The 23,730-nt window shown below is 35.2% G+C and overlaps 1 protein-coding gene and 1 pseudogene across 2 annotated transcripts in view; one reads left to right on the forward strand and one right to left on the reverse strand.

The window, feature by feature from the left end:
* The first annotated feature begins 4,435 nt into the window (after positions 1-4,435).
* LOC121314558 (C-C chemokine receptor type 4-like) overlaps positions 4,436-23,730 on the forward strand; it is a 46,398-nt gene continuing 27,103 nt past the window's right edge. The window contains exons 1-2 of one of the 2 annotated variants that reach the window (XM_041247962.1): positions 4,436-4,543; positions 4,627-7,947. In XM_041247962.1, coding sequence (XP_041103896.1) covers positions 4,637-5,707 — 1,071 coding nt within the window. In that variant the 5' untranslated portion in view covers positions 4,436-4,543; positions 4,627-4,636 and the 3' untranslated portion in view covers positions 5,708-7,947. Of the gene's footprint in view, positions 4,544-4,626; positions 7,948-23,730 lie in introns of those variants that run through there. The other variant, XM_041247957.1, reaches the window with a different exon arrangement.
* On the reverse strand, positions 17,098-18,327 carry LOC121314559 (annotated as a pseudogene).

Below are 23,730 nucleotides of genomic sequence, written 5' to 3' on the forward strand. Positions count from 1 at the left end.
TTGCAAACTTATAGTTAAAAAACCTTTATTAATGGGGCATATCCAAAAACAGAATGTTAAAAATAGAATACAAAGCCAGCATGTTCTAAAAAACAAACAGAGACTACCGACTGGTAGCAGCAAAACTAACCTTTGTCAGGGTGTAGTCTCAATGGGCAACACAGCAATACATAAGTAATGACTTTCAATCAATTAACACTCAATTATTGACATGAATTACACTAATTACACAAGTTAATTAACTAAACTCAGCTTAATTAAGGAATTAGTAGACCAGCAATCAAAAGAATAAATATTGAAAAAGATTATACCAAAAATTCAAAAAGAGCCTTTAAGAAAATAACATTCAATTCATAGGTAGGGTCTATAATCTAACTCTTCATTCAGTCCTGGAAATTCAGTAGCTTTTAATTGAACTATGATTTGAGTCTGTCACCTCCCCTTATTGATCTATTAACCATTTAAATCCCTAACACTCTAACTATTTTGCAACCCCTAAAGTGATGCACAATTCTAATCAATTCATAATTATAAATGTAAATAAAGTATACTTATCAATAAACCATTTTCAGCCCCAAATCGAAAGTCATTTATACCTTCATAATTGTGATAATGGAAAAACAATTTAGTCTTAAATGTTACATGTTTTACAATGTGTTTGCTTTTGATGTTTTCAGCAAAGATGCACCCAAATTGTTTATGGAATTATGGAATTAAATATTTAAACTATTGTCTATACAAACTTTCATTGTAACTGTAACTTCATGTAACTGTGTAGATCTTCTATTGTCTATTGTTTTCTTCTTGAGCTTTAAGAAAGAAAGACAACCTGAATGTATTTTTATTTTATTCAACATTTATTATTAGTAGTAGCCAAAGGCTGAGAAGCCTAATGTTATTGTTCAAGTTTTTTTTTTATTATTATTATTTTTATTTTTTTTCTTCCCAAAACTTTCAACTGCTGCTGCTTCAAAGCTGTGTGACTGATCAGGTTCTGACTTAGCAGTTAACAAGCTGGATACATTGGGTGGCTGATGCTGAAAAAATTTTGCTTCTGCATCCTTGCAATTGGCGCCATGACACATTTTTAGATAAAACCTTTCGAAATCTTCTTCTTGGGAACCGGTGAAGTGATTGATCTGAAACTTAGCATATATCATTAGCATCCAAACCCGCATCAAGTTTGCAAAGCAGAAGATTCTGAGATAAATTTTAATGTCGAAATGGCTGCCACAAGCTTTAACGAAACACGCCCTTAACAGCAAATGCTACTATTTGAACACCGTTTGACCAACAAACTCCAAACTTGGTAGTTATTGTCCCAGTTACAGTGGAATACAAATATGTCAAAATGGTTATGTTTTATAAAAAAAGATGGCCGCCAGGTGTACGTTTACGTCTGAAATTTACAACTACCACAGTTGACAAACGGTTTACTTGACTAACTCAAAACTTCACAAGCACCATCCTTGACACTGTAGTAATGCAACTGACTTAAGAAACTCACGTTAAACAAGATGGATGCCTGACACATATCTGAGGCATTTTTTTAAAAAAAAAACCTTTCAAGATTTTTTTCTGTGGAATAGTTAAGGTTGCTGATTTTAAACTTTGAGAACTAAACACGCTTAGATGGTACTGATACCGGGGCTTGGGAGCCGTAAAACTGCCTGGCAGTTCTAGTTATTATTAGAACATAAGAACATAAGAAAGTTTACAAACGAGAGGAGGCCATTCGGCCCATCTTGCTCTTTTGGTTGATAGTAGATTATTGATCCCAAAATCTCATCAAGCAGCTTCTTGAAGGATCCCTGGGTGTTAGCTTCAACAACATTACTGGAGAGTTGATTCCAGACCCTCACGATTCTCTGTGTAAAAAAGTGTCTCCTATTTTCTGTTCTGATCGCACCTTTGTCTAATCTCCATTTGTGACTCCTGGTCCTTGTTTCTTTTTTCAGGTCGAAAAAGTCCCTTGGGTCGATATTGTAAATACCTTTTAGAATTTTGAATGCTTGAATTAGGTCGCCGCATAGTCTTCTTTGTTCAAGACGGAATAGATTCAATTCTTTTAGCCTGTCTGCATAGACCCGGAATAATTCTGGTCGCTCTTCTTTGCACTCTTTCTAGCACTGCAATATCCCTTTTGTAGCGAGGTGACCAGAACTGAACACAATATTCAAGATGAGGTCTTACTAATGCATTGTACAGTTTTAACATTACTTCCCTTGATTTAAATAAAACACTTTTCACAATGTATCCGAGCATCTTTTTGGGCTTTTTTATAGCTTCCCCACAGTCTAGATGAAGACATTTCTAAGACAACATAAATCCTAAGTCTTTTTCATAGATTCCTTCTTTAATTTCAGTATCTGCCATATGATATTTATAATGCACATTTTTATTGCCTATGTGCAGTACCTTACAATTTTCTCTATTAAATGTCATTTGCCATGTGTCTGCCCAGTTCTGAATCTTGTCTAGATCATTTTGAATGACCTTTGCTGCTGCAGCAGTGTTTGCCACTCCTCCTATTTTTGTGTCGTCTGCGAAGTTAACAAGTTTGCTTACTATACCAGAATCTATATCATTAATGTAGATTAGGAATAGCAGAGGACCTAATACTGATTCCTGTGGTACTCCACTGGTTACTTCATTCCATTCTGAGGTTTCTCCTCTAATCTGTACTTTCTGTTTTCTACATGTTAACCACTCCCTAATCCATGTACATGTGTTTCCTTGAATCCCAACTGCGTTCAGTTTGAGAATTAATCTTTTATGCGGTACTTTGTCAAAAGCTTTCTGGAAATCTAAATAAACCATGTCATATGCTTTGCAATTATTCATTATCAATGTTGCATCCTCAAAAAAATCAAACAGGCTAGTTAGACATGATCTCCCTTTCCTAAAATCATGTTGACTGTCTCCCAGGATACTGTTACCATATAGCTAATTTTCCATTTTGGATTATTATTATTATTATTATTATTATTATTATTATTATTATTATTATTATTATTATTATTATTATATTATCACTTTGAAACCTGAATAGCAAAATATGTTGTACTAAAAAGCACTCACTTATACACATCTTACATTGGCTCCTTAACGTATTTTAAAAAAAATAATTAAGTATGGATGCCACCTAAATATATTCCTATTTTGCTTCCAGGTTTCCTTGACTTGGTTCTTTTTCATTCTCATTCCATTTTTTCCCTGAAAAAAAAAATACACAATACATGCATTCGTATTATTATTTAAATCTCCAATGATTACATTAAAAGGCATGAATTCTATTATCCTAATATTGTTTTAAAAACATGATAGAGGGTTAATGACCAGTACAGTTTAACTACAAAGATACATACTGTATATGTGTATTCAGAATTGCCTCAAAAACCCAGTAAATGTACTTATCCCTGCTTTAAAGCCACTATGTAGTCTAGTCACTGTTTACATTACTTTTAGTTGAGAGTTCAGTCACTTTATTGTAGCAAAATGTTGTAGGCCTACTTATCAAGAGACCATGGGCCTTATTTACAAAGGGGCAAAATAAAAACTAGGTCTCAAAGTGATTTTTAAAACCTGATTTATGTAATTAAATCATGTTAACATTATAGATGGATCAGAATTTTAAATACAACATAAAGTCTGATGTTAATACAAATGGTGCCATATGGAAGGAAAATACATATGTAATATGTTCAAGTTAAAAAGTTACACATTTTTTGTACATGTTGTGAATGTATGTATTTAAATGCATGTCTCATATCTACTATTATCATTGACTATCTCGCCTCCCAGTTTCAATATTAGACAGAATTGTGGAATTTTAAATACACAACATACAATAATTGCTGTACTGATCTTCATTTTCCTTGAGAAGGAATAGGCAACATTGAGTTGAAGAATTTACAATCATAAAATGAGTTTACAAAGTTAACATTTTAACCACAAGACCCACATTTTGACAAAGATCTGTATCTGAATTTATGGAAGTCTGTGAAACTTTTTTTAGCTGTTTTATCCAAATACTAAAGAAAAAAATCCTTAAGAGTCTGTAATATAGCCAGGGCTTGTCAGTTATTTGTGCTAGTGGATAATTCTGTGCAAGTCTAAAAAAAACTTTCGCCAGGAAACCTTTATTTGTGAAACAAGAATCCTAACAGGTTCTCAGAAGGAGATTGGGGTCATTCTTCAAGTATTCTACACATGGGCGCCCCTCTATATTGATGTAATCCATCCTTGAATCAAGTAGACTAATATGTCAGCTAATGCAAAGAGCTTGTCTACGTGATTTAATGGTTCACACCATTTCAAGGTTGAAAAAATAAATTGCATCAAAGTCAAGCTTGTACCACATGTTTACAAACATAGTACTGAAGGAGGAAATGCTCTGAGATTCCCTTTTTTAAAAGGATCATACTCAGTCAGACTGTTACAGAAACTTTGCATTTCCTGAACGTGTTGTTGACATAAAAACAAAAAAGCCTTTTCTGAGATATTAAAAAGCTGCTCCATTTGAAAAGAGGACATACCAAAGGTAACTCTGTACAACGATTTAATCTAATAATCCTTTAACTTAAAAAAAAAAACTTAAATTAACAAGGTTTTTTATGCTTACAGAGTCAAAGCAATGCAGAATCAGACATATTTCACAACTGTCAGCACTATCACAAACGTGGTCTACGATGAAACCGATTACTCTGATGAAGGAATTGTATTTCTGTGTGAAGATAATTCACATGCAGTGGGAGGTGTATTTACATCGGTTTTATTCTACTTGGTCTTTTTCCTTAGTCTAATTGGAAATGGTCTGGTTTTGTGTGCTCTTGTGAGATATGAGGACCTTAAAAAGGTAACAAACATATTTATTCTAAACTTGGCCATCTCTGACCTGGTGTTTGCCTTCTCTCTCCCATTCTGGGCATTCTACCATTCATACCAATGGATCTTTGGAAGCTTTATGTGCAAGCTCTTGAGTGGAATTTATTTTATTGGCTTCTACAGCTGTATGATGTTTCTAATGGTGATGACTATTGACCGCTACCTGGCAGTGGTTCATGCTGTATCTACTACGAGGATAAGGAGAACATGGTATGCCTGTTTGGCAAGTGCTGTCATCTGGTTCATCAGTATAGCAGCTGCTATCCCAGAAATTATCTCAACTGATACAGTAAAGGACATTGATGGGAACGTTATGTGCGAAGAAACAATATTTTCAGAGGAGAAGAAAGTTACTTTGCAGTTGCTGGGATATTATCTGCAAATTGTGTTTTTCTTTTTGCTTCCATTTGTTGTTATTGTATACTGTTATTGCAGGATTTTAAAGACGGTGGCTACCTGTAGAATAAGGAGGAAACACAAGGCTGTAAAACTAATATTGACCATTGTTGTAGTATTCTTTCTATGTTGGGCTCCATATAACCTAATTATATTACTTATGTCACTTAAGCTGCTGGAAGTGTCTCCATTGACAGACTGTGATGTTGGCATAATACTTAACTATTCATTTTACATCTGTCGCAACATAGCTTACTTTCACTGTTGCCTTAATCCTTGGTTTTATGTCTTTGCTGTGGTGAAGTTCCAAAGACATTTGGCTTCTCTATCAAGATGTTTCTTTTCACATTATAGATTTAGGGAGCCTAACTTAAGTTCTCTAAACAGTGCACCTAGAAGCTCAATACTGTCTGACCGTCCATAACCTGCTTTAAGGATAAACCGTAGAATAGATTCGCAACCCAAATATTTGGTTTTAATTTGTAATCATCCTGACAAAGTAATGACTGACTTTGCCTTGGCTTTTAGCAGATGTCTTATAAAGCATGTTTTATGTTAATTTGTTTTTGATACTGCTGCCCATTATTATAGACAATTTAAAATAAGCATATTTTCCTCAGTAAATTTCAAACAACATCAGATTAGCATTAATCATCTCCAGTTGTATATTAAGTCTAGTGATCTAATGATTAACATATAATTATCACTGTAATGGCACACTGTCACAGAGCCTGTGGGTGCTGTTTTATGTATGAAACAATTTTTCTCCCTGGTTAAAACACAAACATGATCTATTGACTTTCATTATTGTATTCTATTATTTTAATGTGGTGATAGTAAGCAGAGGGTGACATTAACAAGAGTCATGTTAAGCTAATTTTGCTGTATTTTACTCTTGGTTGGCTCTGCATTATCAATGTCCATCATCCTTGGAACAAACTGTGTACTTGCTTCTCATACGGAAAGAACTTCTATTACATATAGTCTATTTTTATGTGTATACATATATGTTCATACATAAATTATATGTGGATTGGTATCAAATTTGCCTGATTTTATAGTATTTCATATAAGGATTTTATGTGTTGGTATATGTGTTACAGTAAAAGTCTGAATATGGTCTTAAGTTTTACCAGTATATGTCAACATTTAACAAATAAGGTGGTAAATGTCTGAAATTACAAAGAAATAGATTGCTTTTCAGACATTTACTGGTTATATATGTATAGATCTGGCAGTTTTCAAACCAGTCGCTTCGCCTTTGTGTGGTCATGTCTCTGAAAAAGTATCTTGTTGCCCAATGAAAAATCGCATTGCGCCTGGTGTGTGGCAGCCTTTACAATGTGCAAAAGCGAGACATTCGGTCATTAGCCAAAGGCACTTGGTTAATTCTTGAGATTTACCTGTAGATGTCCGATGTAAGCATTCATGTTTATTTCTGACATTTTACCATTTTGCTTGGTAAATGTGACCATTTACCACTAAATCTTAAGATTTGCCAATATTCAGACTGTTACTGTAACATACAGTGCTCTCCATGTATCTTTATAATCTGAATATATATTTTTTGTAATCCAAGTATATGGTTTTTATAATCTAAATGTGTACTTTATAATCAAAATATATGCCATTCATTTGGTACATGTTTTACACAGATTACTACTACTTTTCATATATTCTCCATTGTCCAAGTACCAGTACTGGTAATATAAATGTGGAAATTAAGCTAAATCATTTTTAACTCTGCCTGTAGAGTTTCTGACAGTTTTTTTTTTGTGTGTCTTTTCATGAAAATATGTTCAAACTGGACATTTAATAAAATATTAGTAAATATTTAGATTAATGAAATGGTTAAAGAATCCAAAATAAAGTAACTGTTGAGCCCAGCAAATACATAAACCAGACATTTCCGCCACATCTGACAGGATGTACCATGGTTATAGGGGTGTAGAATGTGTATTTTACCAAATGTTCTCTAGAAAGTTATTTACTTGATGCAGGCTGTGGTCAGAGCTGTAGTGCTTCTTTTGTATAGTAACTGATCAAAATATTAAATGTACAAAAAGCCAAGTTTGAAAAAAGGGGCAAATTAAAGCATAAACCTGTATTAAATTACATTGCTAAACAAGAGACAATTGAGGCTTATCTTTTCCTGCAATTCTTAAGCATAGAGTATTATAGTAAGTAACGTTAAAATGATATGGTATAGGTGCTGAGCCAGATTTAATTGTCTCGTGTAACTAAACTACCTATCTTATATGACCTGTGGGTGTTTGATATACACTTTGCAGGTTTTTGTGTACTAGTTTAAAATGAAGCCTTAAGCAGGAAGTGATTTTATGCTATTTACAAAAATGTTTATTATGTCTGATAAAAATATGAATTAAAGTAGATGTATTTGTTCTTATTGTGTGCATATTATAATCTGTTCTCATTTACTGTATTTACTGGGGTCAGTGCATGACTCACGTTTTGTTTATAAACGTGTACATTAATGTGTACATTTTTTACTTATTTCTTATTTAGTGTAACTATCTCCTATCTATCTTTCTATATACACATTCATCTATCTTTTTATATGGCACACTAATCAAGTTGCATGAAATAATTTAATTTTGGTCATGCATTTTTCCTATTTTGCTTATATTTAAAAACATATTTATAATGTATGTACATCAATATATGGATATGTGATTATAACAGGGGAGATCTGTGCTGACTGTTTGGGGCATGCATGGTTCTGCAGGAAGGGGGCAGCAGCCTCGTAAGATCCACCTGTCAATCATGGCAATGGCACGGAGAGGTTGGAAGGTGTGTTGACTTTCCCTCTTTCTGAGCGGTTGAGACGCGGGCCTGGGAGCGTAAACAAACACCAGGCAAGAATGCCAGTGGTGGGAACGAGAGAATAAAATCAGTGATAGGGGAACCTTGGCCACCCCAGTGTCTAGTGCACAGTGAAGCATAGGCAGGAGACCCGAGCTGACTGACATAGTAGCAGTGGGGACACTGCATAAGCAGTACTTTTGTTTTGTAGTTTTATTACTGTGTTGTTTTTGATTTTCATTATTATTTTTGAGCACCTGTGAGTGTGCCTGCATGAATCTCAGTATACCAGTGTTGGTAATCCTGTGGTCCTGAAAATTAATAAAACTGGGCATCTGTGCTGTGTTTTCAAGTACCATCTTCTGTTTCCTGTGTCCGTGAATACCCCTACCCTTCCACAGTGATGCATATATGTAACATTCCCTAATGGTTTAATTTTTTCAAGTCACTGTGTTCCTTCGGTACTGTTATATCCGGTTCATGCATTACCAATTTCTATCTTCAATAGAACATGTTTTCATTTTGTGATACAATATATTGTACATTATTTAGGTACAAGCTAAAGAAGTGCAGTCATTAAAGTTACAGAATTGTATTAACTGCAGAAACCCATGATTCATAATTCTACAAAACAGCAGTATGGAAACTCGTCTAGAAAATGGAGCAGTGGCTCATTGAGTGACTTTTAAGTAGGACAGCAATGCATTTGTTTTTCCAACAAAGGTTTGTACTCTTTGTGATGGTGTTGTTGCAAAATTACTGAATGTAGCCTTTAATAGGGAATTGGGGATACCCACGGAAGCCAATGTTAATGGCGTCACTTTCGAGTCCACAGCCCTGAAAACAGGTACAATTCTGTACATGATAGTACAGGAGTCATTGTGCAGTGTTACATCAGGGTGCTTAAATCACGCTTTTGTTATTTACATATGTCGGAAGGCACACTTCAATATAAACCAGAAAAGATGTGCAAAAATGTCCTTGCAGGCAGTGTGTTACATAGGCCTAATACAGCAATCGAACAGGGGATGAGCATACTAGCTTGCAATGCCCGAGAGCGCCAATGCAGAGATCCCAAAACAACAATGACATTGAAAGAAGACTACAAGTAATAAGATGACTTTAAAATGTATGCTACAATTCCTTTTTTAATACAGTAGTCTAATTCAGACAAATGTCTCCATTTTCTACTGATTTTTATGTTACAGAGGAATCACTTAAACAGAGAAAATGTAAATAAATGATGAAGAATATGTATTCATTTCTTGTTAGCTCTAGCAGCTGGGAAAAACAGTCAACAGTCTCTCATGGTTTTTATTCATGTCATCCAAAATGTTACGCAACCTGAGGGGAGCGGATGGTCCTGGAGGAAGCAGTTGCCGTCTCCAATAGACGGGCAGGCAGTTCTGTGGTGACAGGAGTCAATTCTTTTCTCGGCATCACTTGCTCTATTTGTACAAATAAATAAATATTTTAAATATCGACTGCCAACTGTTTGTTCCAGTGCAATGTTTTAATCCACTTAAGGAAGACATGCATTTTTAATTCAAGCGTTAACCAAAATGTACAATTAGCAATAGAGCTTGCGTTTGAATTCCGTTCTTAGTGCTTAGAGAAGAGAGTACATAAAAAAATGCCATAGAAAAGTTGTACATCAAATACACAACATTAATGACTTACCATTTCCTGAGGAACCACTTATTGAGGGGATAGAGGTGTTCACTTGCACTTGCCACCTGCATGAGGTCGGTGTCTTGTAGAGTTCCACCAAGGGACATCTCTCTAATGATGCCTCCAATTTCTCATCAAGGAGGTAGTTCTCTGTGTGACTTTGTACACCAACTGTAGCCGTAACTTATTTTGCAATACCTGTTTTGTTGCATCCACTTTCAAACCATTTTTTCTTTGTCGACCGCACTACTTTCTTTCTTCCCCTGGCTGGTTAGCCCGCTACTGAGCGAACCATAGAGCATGCGTTTCCTTGCGTCTACTTCAGACACTGTTACCTGTGGTCTAATTTTAAGGGAGCCTTGTTTTTGGGTTAACAGTGACATCTAGTGACAAAACATCATTTTTGCCACTATGCTAATATTAAACATCAATACTTGGATGAGTTGCACAAAAAAAAAAAAAAAAAAAACAGTGTTATGACTGTGACACTATATAATACACTATTCTGTGGCTAATACAACAAAACAATTGCATTTAACTGAGATGTAGATATTATTTTTTGGGTCACCAGAAATAATCAAAATCTACTCTGTTGCAGAATGGTGGCATCATATTGAAGCTTGTGTACTCATTCAAACTTTCATTGTAGGAATTTTCTTGCATCTTTTAAGACATGTTTCATCACATAAAACAACACGGTTGCAGTCCTTCTTTCAAAGCCAATGTCATTTTACTTTAAAGGCACGTAGCTGAAATCGTAAGGTAACTAACTTCTTTTTCGAAACCCTCCCCATTGTTCTGCGCACTGTGAGTCTGTGTTAAAGGTATGAAAAAACAATACTTGTTTTAAAACTATCAGGAAATGACTTGGTTGCAGTAGTCGCAGTTACAGTATTGTTGTAAGTAAAGTTATCTTATTAAGGGCAAAGTTTACCCTAGAAGCAAGCACAACGGCAAGGACAATTTCTAAGTGGAATAAAACTATTTTAATGGCATAAAACAAGAAACAAATTAACTGCTCATTCCTGCAAGTTTATTTTGTTAAATATAAACTGTTAATCTTTTTATTCAACATTATTATTATTATTATTATTTTATTATTATTATTATTATTATTATTATTATTATTATTATTATTGTTATTATTTTAAACCAATGCTTCTGACAGGGCAAGTATTTTGAACTGTCCTGTCTTAGAGAATATGTGCCTTTAAAAGAACAATACTTGCTTTTCTTTGTTTGTTTAACACTTTTCTTTAATAAGTTTCTTGTGGGGATTCTATCTATGTGGCATTGTGCAGAGATGCCACTGTTAGTGGTGCTACTTGCATGTATTTACTAATTTGTTATTAATACATGCTCAGTAAGTACATATTGAATATGTTATATATAAAACACCTGGCCAATTGTGTGGGTTTACAATTACTAAAACAGTAACATGCTTGGTTTCTGAGAACTTCTTAAAAATCACCTTCATGCACTTGTCAGCTAGTCCTTCAGTCTGCCCACACAGCCTTCCATCCTCACCCTCACCACCGCTACCACCACTTTTTATGCTTCCCAGCCAAAGGCTGAGAAGGCTTATTGTTTATTAGGCTTCCAAGCCGAAGGCTGGGCAAGTCTATTGTTTTTGTTAGGATTATTCTTATTAGGCTTCCAAGCCAAAGACTGGGAAGTCTATTGTTATTGTTAAAGTTTATTTATTATTATTATTATTATTATTATTATTATTATTTTATTATTATTATTATTATTATTATTAAAAATAATATTATTATTTATTCCCAAAATTCTAAACTGCTGCTGATTCGAAGCTGTGTGACTGATCAGATTCTGACTTGGCAGGTAACAAGCTGGATACATTGGCTGTCAGATGTTAAAAAAAATGTTGCTGCTACGTCCTTGCAATTGGCGCCGTGACACATTTTTTGATAAAACCTTTTGAAATCTTCTTCTTGGGAACCACGGAAGCGATTGATTTGAAACTTGGCACATATCATCAGCATCCAAACTTGCATCAAGTTTGCAAAGCAGAAGTTGCTGTGATAAATTTTAATGTCAAAATGGTTGCCACAAATCTTATCGAAACGCGCCCCTAACAACAAACTGCTGCTGTTTGAAAACCATTTGTCCAACAATGTCCAAACTTGGTAGTTATTGTCCCAGTAACAATAGGATACAAATATGTGAAAATGGTAATGTTTTATAAAACAAGATGGCTGCCACTTATACGTTTACATTTGAAATTTCAACCTGCGTCAGTTGACAAATGATTTACTTGACTAACTCCAAACCCCACAAGCATCTTCCCTGATACTGTATCAGTACAATTGACTTTTAAAAAATTGTGTTGACCGTAAACAAAAATGGCTGTGTGACGCATTTCTTCTTGAAACCTCCCGAAATGTGCTTCTTTGGCACTGTTGAAGTAATTATCTGACACTTGGCAGATATTACCAGCATCCAAACTTGCTTGCAAAGCAGAAGCTGCTGTGATACAATTAAATAGTAAAATGGCTGCCAAAAATTTCACTGAAACGCACCCTTAACAGCAGACTGCGTTTATTTGAAAACCGCCTGACCAACAGACTCCAAACTTGGTAGTCATCATTCCGGTGACAGCGGAATACAAATATTTCAAAATGGTTATGTTTCATGAAATGGTTCCAACTCCTACATTTTCTTCTTATATTTAAAACTGCTTCAGTTTAAAAACGGTTCAATTGATTAACTCCAAACTTGAAAACCACTGTGCCTGTGTCGGTAAAATTTACATTTTCAAAAATGACATTTGTGCATTAAACAAGATGGCCAAAACATCTTCTTCTCTGAAACCGCTTATCCGATTGAAGCAAAAATTGGAATAAAACATTTCAGTATGATCATCTGTATGATCATCTGTTACACTTTTTCAAGGGAAGTTGCTACTGTGAAAATCATGGAGGTAAATAGTACAGCTGTGCATCCACAACTGATTTTACTTAAGGAAAAATTGATCAGTCGCATGGTGTGGCAGCCATGTTGCATTTTGCATAAAACGCTTAAATGACAACTTCTCATGAACCCTTTGGCCGATTGACATGACTCTTGGGTAGACATTATCTTTGTAGTGTCCTCTAAAAAAGTTATTCAGGAAAAGTTCCCACGTGAACAAACATGGCCACCATGAGCCAATCAATATGGGTAACATGCCAGTTTTGCCCATTTTTCACCCTGTAATGACACATTCCCACAACTAGGGCAGGTGTTACCATGGATATCAGTACAGTCTAGGAAAAAATATTTCTTGAAGCAGCCATTTTTCGCTGGTGTCTACCAACAGTTTCACTAACTCATGTAACTTAAAACACGGTACCACTGGAAAGTTTGGTATTATTTTACATGCACACAGTACAGTATACAAAAACACATGCTGAAAAGTCTTTTGAAGTCCTATTGCAGCTGTACAGCATCCATACAAAGAAAAAAAAACTGCACCATGCTTTTTAAACCAGAAGACAATCGAATAAAATAAAATGTACAATACTTGAGCTTTACAAGTCATATGAGTACAGTTTGTTTAAAAATCGGAATTAAGTTATGTTTACGAGAAGAACTATATTAAAGCAACAATTACAGATCCTGAATGTTTTGCATGCAAATAAGCTGAGTGTATAACCCATTTAAAAGAGACATGAAAGTGCTGGCGCAACTTTGGGACTGTATCTTTAATTGAACTAATTATTTTAGGTAATGAAAAGTATAGACATAATTATTCACACTCGCTTGCTCTATGAAATACAATTGTAACGGTGAACATTGTACGGTTATTCACAGAGACTGTATTTAGTACTACCTCTTAAAATGTATTAGCCACAGTAATATAATTCAATATCTGGTAGCCAACGTGTTACCGTGCTGCTTGTTCAGTTTTCATTGTGTTCATAAAGTTTATTAATCCTGTCTCTCAAATCGCTCACATTTCTCTCTCCCTACTCTTTGTTTTATATGCCTGGTTACTGACTTGTAAATAAAGTAAACTTTTTATAAAGCACTTAACTGAAGTAATTTCTTAAAACCCACAACTAATTTGGTATTAACCCATAACCTTTGACCTCTGCTAAGGTTCAAAACCCATAAATTGGCTTATAGCTCCACAGCTGTATCTAATACAGATCAGTGCACTTAAACTTCAGCGTAAGATTATACTCTGTTCACGATACAACATAAGTAGCCATTTAACTAATTACAGGAAACGTAGCGAGCTGTATCAGCGATTATTTGTGGTGATTGAACCATGTTTTTTTGGAAGCCTTTATAGCTGCTAGCAACTCTAGTATTTATTAATTTCTTTTTATTTAGTCTTCGCCAATGATTTTTACCCCGGTTTTCTCCCATATTATTATTTTTATCCCAGCTGCAACCCCCCGTGACTCGGGAAACAATGGCTGAAACACGCATCCTTCGAAACGCGTCCTTTCACACTGCGGATCTACAGCGAAGCCACCATACTTAAGTGCCAGAGGACAACACAGATCTGAATGGCTCCACTGCAGACCTGCTGGTGCCCTATCAGCCACAGGGGTCGCTGGTACTTGGTGAACTGAGGATTGCCCTGCCAATCTAAGCCATCCCCACCTGGCCGGTGCTCGGCCAATTGTGCGCCACCCCCTAGGAACCCCTGGTCACGGTCGCAATGACATAGCCTGGATTCGAACCTGCAATCTTCAGGCTATAGGGTGCATCCTGCACTCCACGCGGAAGCCCTTACCACCACTTTTCAACAAACCTATGGTCTGCAAGTATTACTATAAGAAATGATAGTACATGATAGCAGTGACAAACCGTACCTGTTTACAAAATATTGTCCGCCGAAATGAATGATTAAGCTATACCAAAAATATATTTCAAATCGCATATGAACAAGAGTAAAAAATTAAGAGGCCAAAGAGACTAGACAATGAAATAAAGCCTTAACACTAAGAGGACATATTATACACATTCTGTATATGTAAATATAACAAACTAAAGAATGTACTTTCCTTATGAAAATAACTTGAAAAAACATGAACAAAATATTGTTAATGTTTTATATCACTTTTGCAGGTCTGTTTTTTTTCTCATTTTGATTAAAATATGCTGATACATATTTTACTGATTCTATGATTAATGGCATCCTGACAGCATGCGCTTGAGCAATACCATTTGTTTCTCTTATGTGTATGAATCACTTCAGCTATTTTCAAGTACTTCAAGATAAGGCTTTACATCTAATTGCCACACAAGCAACTATTGTCGATCGTCTCAAGGCGGAGACTGCTGTTGCCACAAAAAAGACAAAGAATATAAAGTGTTAGTATTTCTTTTACTGACTTAGATGTACATGTGTTTAATTGTGAGATTAATTTGATTTCATGAAATAGATAATTATGTAATACTTAAAAAGGCAGACATTATCTTTTATGTGAAACAGTGAAAGAGTCAGTTCTTTCACAAGGTTACTGTGACCTTTAAACCGAACACCACAAACCTGATTGATTTGCTACTTCATGGTTGTGGCATTGATGTGTACATCCTTGATTTAGAGGACATTTCTTGGCTCCCAATCCAGCTGCAGCTACACTTTAAATCAATGAAGCATTGTACATTATTTATTTATTTTATTCAGTTAAATGCTTATATAAATGAGCCTTACCGACAGTACTACAGATTGACGTTGTCTATTTATCCAGTTAACTAAACATAGGCAGTTGCATGCCAGCCTCCCAAACCTGCCCAGGATCTCTGAACCTAAGGCACCATCATATGCCCATTAACAGTAAAAAAGGTGCCTTTGCATATCAAATGTGAAGTTTTGTTGACTCAGGCACAATCAAATTAATATTTGTGATCAATAGAGAAGATCAAAGCAAGTCTATTACAACTATGAACAGATTCATTTTGTTTTATTACTACTGAAATTTTAGGCTTTTTATAGCTCTATTTATTTTTATTCTAACAATGAAAACATTAATAGAAAGTAAACAATTATATATAAGCTGATGTTCAGTTATGGATGTTCAAACCATTAAAACTCTTGTTTCGCTATTGCCCAGGGTGTCTTGACAAAATCATGACATAATGTAATTGGTACGTAAAATGCACATTTCTAAGCACAATCCGGAGAGCTTCGTAGCGTACAGTAATTGTTGAAGAGCAGTCTCTGTAACGGGGTGATGGCACGTCACTGTCTTTTTAGATGCCCACATTCCAGCTGGGGTTTAAGGTGAGAGTCTCAGACTTGTGATTTGTTAGGCACGGTTGGCCAGCTGCAGATCTCTAACAGGCTGGTGGACATGCCTCAGTGCGGCGCCTTGCTTTAAAATGGAGCAGCTGATGCACAGCCTGCAGCGAAATACAGACAACTTTTTGTTTTCAAGTTTTGTTTTCTCAGTGTTCGTTTTGCATTCTTTTTTCTGTATTGTTTGTGTATAGTTTGTATTGTTGTACATTTTTTTGACTCGGTGCCAGTCCTGGTGATCCTAAAACGCCATCCTTAAATGGTCATCGCAGGCATTCTTTTTTTATCTAACCTTGTATTCACTCCAGTGAATCAGATACCACAAAGGAACTAACAAGAGGAAACTTCTGTCAGTCACAGATTTCTTTATTAAGAGTAATGGACAGTTAAACAGAAATGAATATGTTTAAAGCTATATTAACTTTATCAGCAGTAGTAAATATTTATCATTGAATATTGTTTATATATGTAAATACCATTTAAAATGTAAGTATAAAGAATGTTAACTGCGTACAAAAATGGAAGACTTTATCCACACTTATATAATGTAAAATGAAGACTCTAAATCTGTGTTATTATCCACAAAACCTAGGCAAGTGCATCATATACCTCAACAACTATAAAGTATAGCTACAATAGTGGAATACATTTAGATTCAGGCCCCAGAGAAGGATTCACCACGAAAACATAATGCAGTATACATGAAATGACATGCCCTAACTCCAATTGCCCCTTATTGTAGTTAGAGACTTTCAGTATTGTGATATTAAACTGATAAAAACCCAGAGAGATACAAAACAGGAGGATGCTAAAAATTGTAAATAAACAGGACATAGAAACCCCCCAAAAATAAAGCACAAAAAAACCTATAAATGTACATTATCAACAGTAAATGTTCCAGTTTTAACGGTTATTGCATAGTTATTATCTAAAATTACTTCAATATATACGTTGCAGAATACAACAACTGGAAGTTTGTTCTGAAAACTTTAGTTTAGTTACCATTTAGACTCAAATAGACAAAGCACTTTTTAATAAACATTTGACATTTCATAGTCTTGGGTCTTAGGTTTGTGTTTATGTAGTACTGATATATTGCCAGTGTGTATATTAATCATAAATGGTATGAGGGATTCTGTGATCACGACTTACCACTAAAACTGCTCTGAGGCTGAGACCTAATGCATAGAATCTCCTTCCCCAGAAATTTAGTTAAATGATCCTGGAATTTTTTACCAACAAATGTGAAAAATACAGGATTTACACAGCAATGTAAATAGGCTAAATTGCTACATATATAAGATGCATAGTCAAGACTGTTAATGCAAGTGTCATCTGTGGGAGACTCTAGGTTTTGCAAAGACTCTAAGAATATCACTACATTATAAGGTGTCCAGCACAGGAAGAATGTTACTACAATGAGAAATATGAGTTTCAATGCCCTGCACTTGTGTTGCATTCTAGTTTTGATAATTGTGGTGACTATTCTGGTATAGCAAAACAAAACAACAATTAAAGGAAGTAGGAAAAATATTACAATTTGCTTGTAAAAACCCAGCTGTTTCCATCTCTTCATAATATCATTAGAATAGCCAGTGTCTTCACACAAAATATTGTATTCACTGTCCTCTCTGACATCATGGAGAATAAACTCTGGTATCGTTGCTGCAATACTGACACACCACACCACAGTGCTTGAAATGAAAACATAATGTCTCCTCCTGGCCTTTGCAGCAGATATAGCATGGACCACAGCTAGGTACCTGTCATTAGTGTCAGGAACAAGATGGAACTGTAGAAACTGATAAAATATATGGTGCTCAGCAGTTTACACATTGTGCTTCCGAAGATCCACTCAGATGAATGGTAGGTTGCCCAGAAAGGAAGGGAGGAGACAAAGACTAAATTAGAGACAACCAGGTTCAGAATTAATGTGTTGGTTACATTTGCCAGTTTCTCGTACTTAAATGAATGAACAGGACCAATCTGTTGCCCAACATGCTTAAAAGAAACACCAGGTAATAGAAGACTGGCAAAAACTGAGCTCCAAAGGCTACAATGTCTTTTTTGTCACACATAACAGCATAGCCTTCATTGTAATCTGTTAGAGCACCGTTGTTCAGTAGTGATCCAATGTCCATTGCTGCGCACTTGTATAACAACCACTGTTAATACAAAATTAGAAAATTAATGCACATCAAACTAATTATGGTAATTTGCTACAAAGGTAATACAGTGACAAATTACAAAGGATTATATCAAACAAAAAATATTTTAAAGAAATGTAGTTACCTGCACTCACTGATTTCTTACCACTCCTTGGAAAATGCAGTATATCACTGAATATAAATACAGATTCAGCTCCAAGTTTCTGTAATTTAAAGCTGCTTTTAGTAATACAGTGATACATCAAGGCAGGGTGTGGATTCTTACTTCCTGACTTTTTTTATTTGTCAGTAAGATGAGCTATTCAACACTAACCAGACTGCTTTACCAATTCCATAATCTCCTGCTTGTGATACTCTGCAACTTTAGGTAAGTATTCATGTCTTAGCTGGGTTGATGAAGGAATCACTCCACCATTTGCTACACTCAATCTGAAGAATTTATGTAACTTTTGGTAGTCCAATTTTTCAAGAGGGATATGTGCACAAACAAACGCCTCTATCAGGTCAAAATGTAATGTGTTTCGTGCTTCACGGTTTTCAGTAGAGTTTTCAACATGGACGTCACTGTTTTTTGTTTCTTTGCAAGTAAAGTAGTCGCAGTACTGCTCTGGATTTCCACCTTTGTCTTTCGGTCAATACTGTACTTGAATCTAAATGCCTGTCAACAGCCGATTCTCAGTAGTGATCTACAGTAATGTTGCAGCATGTACAGAAGAGCTTACCTCCATCGCTGTGTTCAGATTTGTGACTGACACCAAGACTGCCAGAGCTGTTCAAATGCTGTAATCCGGGGACACATGAAGACATGTAGCTGGACAATTCAGTGTGACCCCAACACATGATTAGGGCTGGTAAACTAGACGTCCTAAACAAGGCCATGATAGGTCAAAACAGTACATAATGGCAATCCACAGCACATTGGTTCAATAGCCACTCAATAGCAACTGACATCCCCATGAGCAACCAACAGAGCTGGCTCTAGGCTCCTGTGAACCCAATTTCCCCTGGCCACACCCTACAAAAAGACTAATGTTTGTTTGGGGGACAGCACATGGAGAATAGTTCAGTAAAGGCAGTTTGCTAAGCCTGACCAGTGAGTGTGTGAGTGAGTGTGTGTGTGTGTGTGTGTGTGTATGTCAGAGGGAGAAAAAGTGTTATGTTTTAGAGTGTTTTGTTTGATGTGGGGTTTTTATTCAACTCTTTGATTTGTTCCTGAATTAGATTTGTTTATTTGGGAAAAAAGTGAACCAAGGCTCTTTAAACTAGTTTTGTGTCTGGATTTGCTATTTCTGCCGCTGACCAGCCTTGACCGCCAGCCACTGCGTCACAACCTGGTATTTTTTTTTTACTCTTGCTCGCTAGCCAGCAGCGTATCATTAGTAGTTCATTGCACAAAGCCAGAGTAGGATGCCATTAGTAGATGCCATTGCTTGAGCTGGCCTTGGTGACTAAACTGTGAGAAACACATTGCATGTGTCTGATTAATCAAGATTTCATCTGTCCACAAATGAATATGCAGAATCTGGAGAACAATTTGTTCAGTACCGTTGGTTATTACCAATCTTGCTTCTAATGGTGTTGTTTGGAAAAACAGTACAATAAATGTTCTTTATAAGATATTTGCATACGTCAATATGCAATTATGTTGCAAGTGTTAACTAAAAACATTAATCTGTTAAAAGGGAAATAGACTTGGATTTAAGAAATGATCAGGACACAGTAGAACATGCAGAATAGACATTTCAGGGTAAATACGTGGTATTTATTAATGGTGCTGTACCAGATTACACGCACTGTGATCTTGCAAGTCCAGTGATGTGACTGGTTTGATTCAAAGATACACACCAAAGCACTGTATAGTGTTTTATATCATACTAACTTATTTACTGTACATACAGTAGACTATCGGTTTACAGAATCATATTGTACAACACAGTGGCTACAATGCTGGATTTCATTGTTGGCAGATAGGTACAATGTGATAAGGTGATGTTCCAAATGGAATATTGAGTAAATACAATTCATACTGACATCTGCATTGTAAAAAAAAAAAGAAAAACATTGCAACTGATATTCTCATTACTGTAAGCTGAGTAATGTTAAAACCAAATTTTATAAATGCTGTATAAGTGGTTCCTCAGATAGATGCAAAAATGTAAATAGACAGACACCGCCTAGATCTCCAGAATCTGATATTCTCAACCTATGCTAAGTATGAATGTACAGCTGTCTGCCATATGTCCTCTCAGCAGGGGATTTCATACCCTGTAGGGGATAATAGCTATATGCAGGATTTTTTCGTTAAACACACCACTACTGTTTAACAATAAAATGTTTTTGGAATACAACATGAAGTTCAGAATTGTAACATTTTCATCACATTTTTATTGTCAAGTCCTGCAAAACAAGACTGGAAAACAAAATGGTATCCTTCTCAATGAAAATGAATTTAAAAAGCTTATAAATCTGAAAAAACTGAATCCATGAGAAAGTTATGCATTAAAGGTAGTAAACTGAGGTTAGAAGACTCCAAAATGGAGAAAGACACATGAAATACACAATGTAAGAACCTGAAATGAAAACAGAATTAAAGATTTAATGTAAATAACAAAAACAAAGAAAGGGCAATTTCCTGATATAGAAAATAGAGTTCTCATTGGAAGAACTAATTATTTCTAAGAGGGAAAGACAATAAACATTATCTAACTCTGCAAAGATTTTCCTGCTCCCTATATTGGCATTTGTCATTACATATTGCATTTTCATGTAATTGCAATGGCCATTTTAACAACTGCAGTATTGCCTGAACAATTTAAAAGATAGTATCTGAATATGTATCACATGGAAATATGTGGTTCATATTATAGCCCCTCTTCCTTACACTGGTCATCACAATATTTGGCAACAAATGGAACATTAAAATAGATTTTTTTATTGGTAAAACTATTTTTTATGGAAAAATCAGTGACGTATAACAAATATTGTGATCGTAATAAAAAAAATTAGCATTTTCCCAATGAGAATAAGCTTTTTCTGTGAGTTTGATTGCCTGTTTAGTTGCATAAGAAAAAAAGTTCCTTATGTTTTTACATTGATGTAAGTGTGGCCAGATACATTTGAAAAATGTACACTCAGAACTATATTAAGTTCCTTTGGATGGTTCACATTAGCCTCCAAACTAATCTAAAAGCCGCGAGGTCAACATAAACCTCTGAGCCAAACCCAGTCTGAAAGGGTCCAAACTCACCATTAAGTACCAAATTAATTTTCTTTGAAAAAATCAGAACACAAGCTGTATTTATGTAATTTGATATATTACATATAGACTTATCTTTATAATAACTTATAATGGCTTATCAGACTACGTTATTATAACAATATAGTTAAAGAGAAAGTTAAAATAATAGATGCCAATTAAAAATGCTCACAAAATTACAAAGGAGCCCTCCTCAAATGAGGACAATGACACATAATGGGTTAAGAAACACATTGGAATAAAGAACTGCACTTTACTAGCCCTTGAAATGAAAACGAGGACCACTGAATGATAGGTGCATCTTTTACAAATGCTGGTACTGGACCGAAGATAGCAACCTACTAAATACAGTGTAAAGCAAATAGGTGTAGTCATGGTTCTATGGGCAACAGAACACAGGAAAAATATTTCTTGAGGAAATCACTGGAGGTCTTATGCATTAGTTGTAACAAACCTGATAAAAAATTGAAATGTATCAGGAATATTCCAACCTATTGGAAGTTAATGGGGGCATTAAGTAAATGAGATGCTCAGTGTGAGAATGCTCAGAAAGCACACGGAGCTGAATTTAAATGACTTAACGCTCCGCTACACAAGTGCGCGACTTTTAAAATGGCATTGCTTTTATGCATTTTTGATGTTTTGGTTGATGAAATGAATGTCCCGAGACAAGGAGATCACTGGTATTGAGTTCTTAAAAACATTTTACCAGCAGCCCTTACTGGGTGAACTGGACCAGTTCAAGCAAGAGATTTTGTGGATCAGATTGTCTAATTTCCATATGCGGAGAGATACATTTGAGGTAAATTAAAAAACTGCAGAACTTAAGCATAGTCTGTAGTTTTTACTGTAACTTTTTATGACCTTTGAATATTCTGAGTGATACTGTAATTCGCCTACTCAAATAATGTGCATGTTTTTATTTTTGTGTATTTTGTAGTACAGTTCTGATAAAACTGCACCCACACGCAACTCCATGACCCCCCCTCCACCCCACACTTCCATGTTGAAATGTAACACAAAATTATTCAATATCAAGGAATGCATATAAGCAATAGACATCTGGATATATAGAAACTATTTCCATTTTTTGTTTCCAGTGAATCATGTGTGATCTGAAACACAGCCGTTCCTGTAGAATCATTCTAACTCAATGGACACGAGTCAACCAAGAATCTTTCCAAGAAATTGGGCAATGTTTTGTCCTGTATAGCCATATATTAAGTGGCCTAGCATTGATAATGCTGGGGTAAACATGTCAGCATTTGAAGACAAGTGGGGGTTTCCTGGAGTTGTTGGTGCAGTTGATGGCCCCAGAACCTGAAGGGGACATTTTAATACAAAGGGGTTTCCTTCTACTTTACTGCAAGGGATTTGTGACTGTGAAATTAAATTAACTGATGCTAATGCGGTTTTTACCAGAGTCTTTAGAAAAAGTCAAATTAGCACAGCCGTGGAAAAGCAGCAGATAATTCCTCTCAACAGGCATGTTCTGGCTTATCTTTTGGAGACAACCTTACAGAGAGAATGGGCATCTGACAAGGAAGCAAAGCAGATTTTGTTTACAGCTAGACTACTGTAATACAATTTATCTCTGAGTAACTCTCTCTGTTTTTAAAATGTATAAAACAGAACAGTCCATACACAAAACAGAAATGCAAGTGTTTTTTTTTTTTTCTTAAGATTTAAATTCTAAATGCATCAGTTTCATTAAGTTTTTTTTGTCAATGCTTTTAATTTCATATATACAGGATTATTTTTTAACATTTTAGTATTTCTGTACTGCTGACTAACATTGTTTCCCTATATCTTAAGGTTCTCCTTCACCTTTTGGGTAAATTCCCTCAGCAAATTATTTCTTTAATTTACTATATCTAATTGTTTACTACGTATTTCTATTTGTGATGTAGATGTAGATGGTTCTGGAGATCCTGTCTGTGGTTCAGGTGATGCTGCTGCTGAAGGATTTTTTGCTACAGCAGCATCATCTCATCAAACACAGCAATTGGTGTTATCGCAGGATCAAAATACTCCCAGTTTTTTCCTGTACCAGCTTTATTGTTATTGTCTAATACAGTTTTGTAAGTTTTGCATGTACACCTGTGTGATTTATACAATGTTTTTTTATGGTAAGTAAACTTTTCTTTTTGTTTATTTAAAAAAGATGCAAATTACAAATATTGGTAAAATAAACAAAACTTTGCTATGAAGATTTTTATTTTCAAAAGTAGAGTAAATAAAACATTTTAAAAAACAAATAACGTTTTATA

Source organism: Polyodon spathula, chromosome 4 (genome assembly GCF_017654505.1).
Source record: "Polyodon spathula isolate WHYD16114869_AA chromosome 4, ASM1765450v1, whole genome shotgun sequence".
NCBI classification, from domain to species: domain Eukaryota; kingdom Metazoa; phylum Chordata; class Actinopteri; order Acipenseriformes; family Polyodontidae; genus Polyodon; species Polyodon spathula.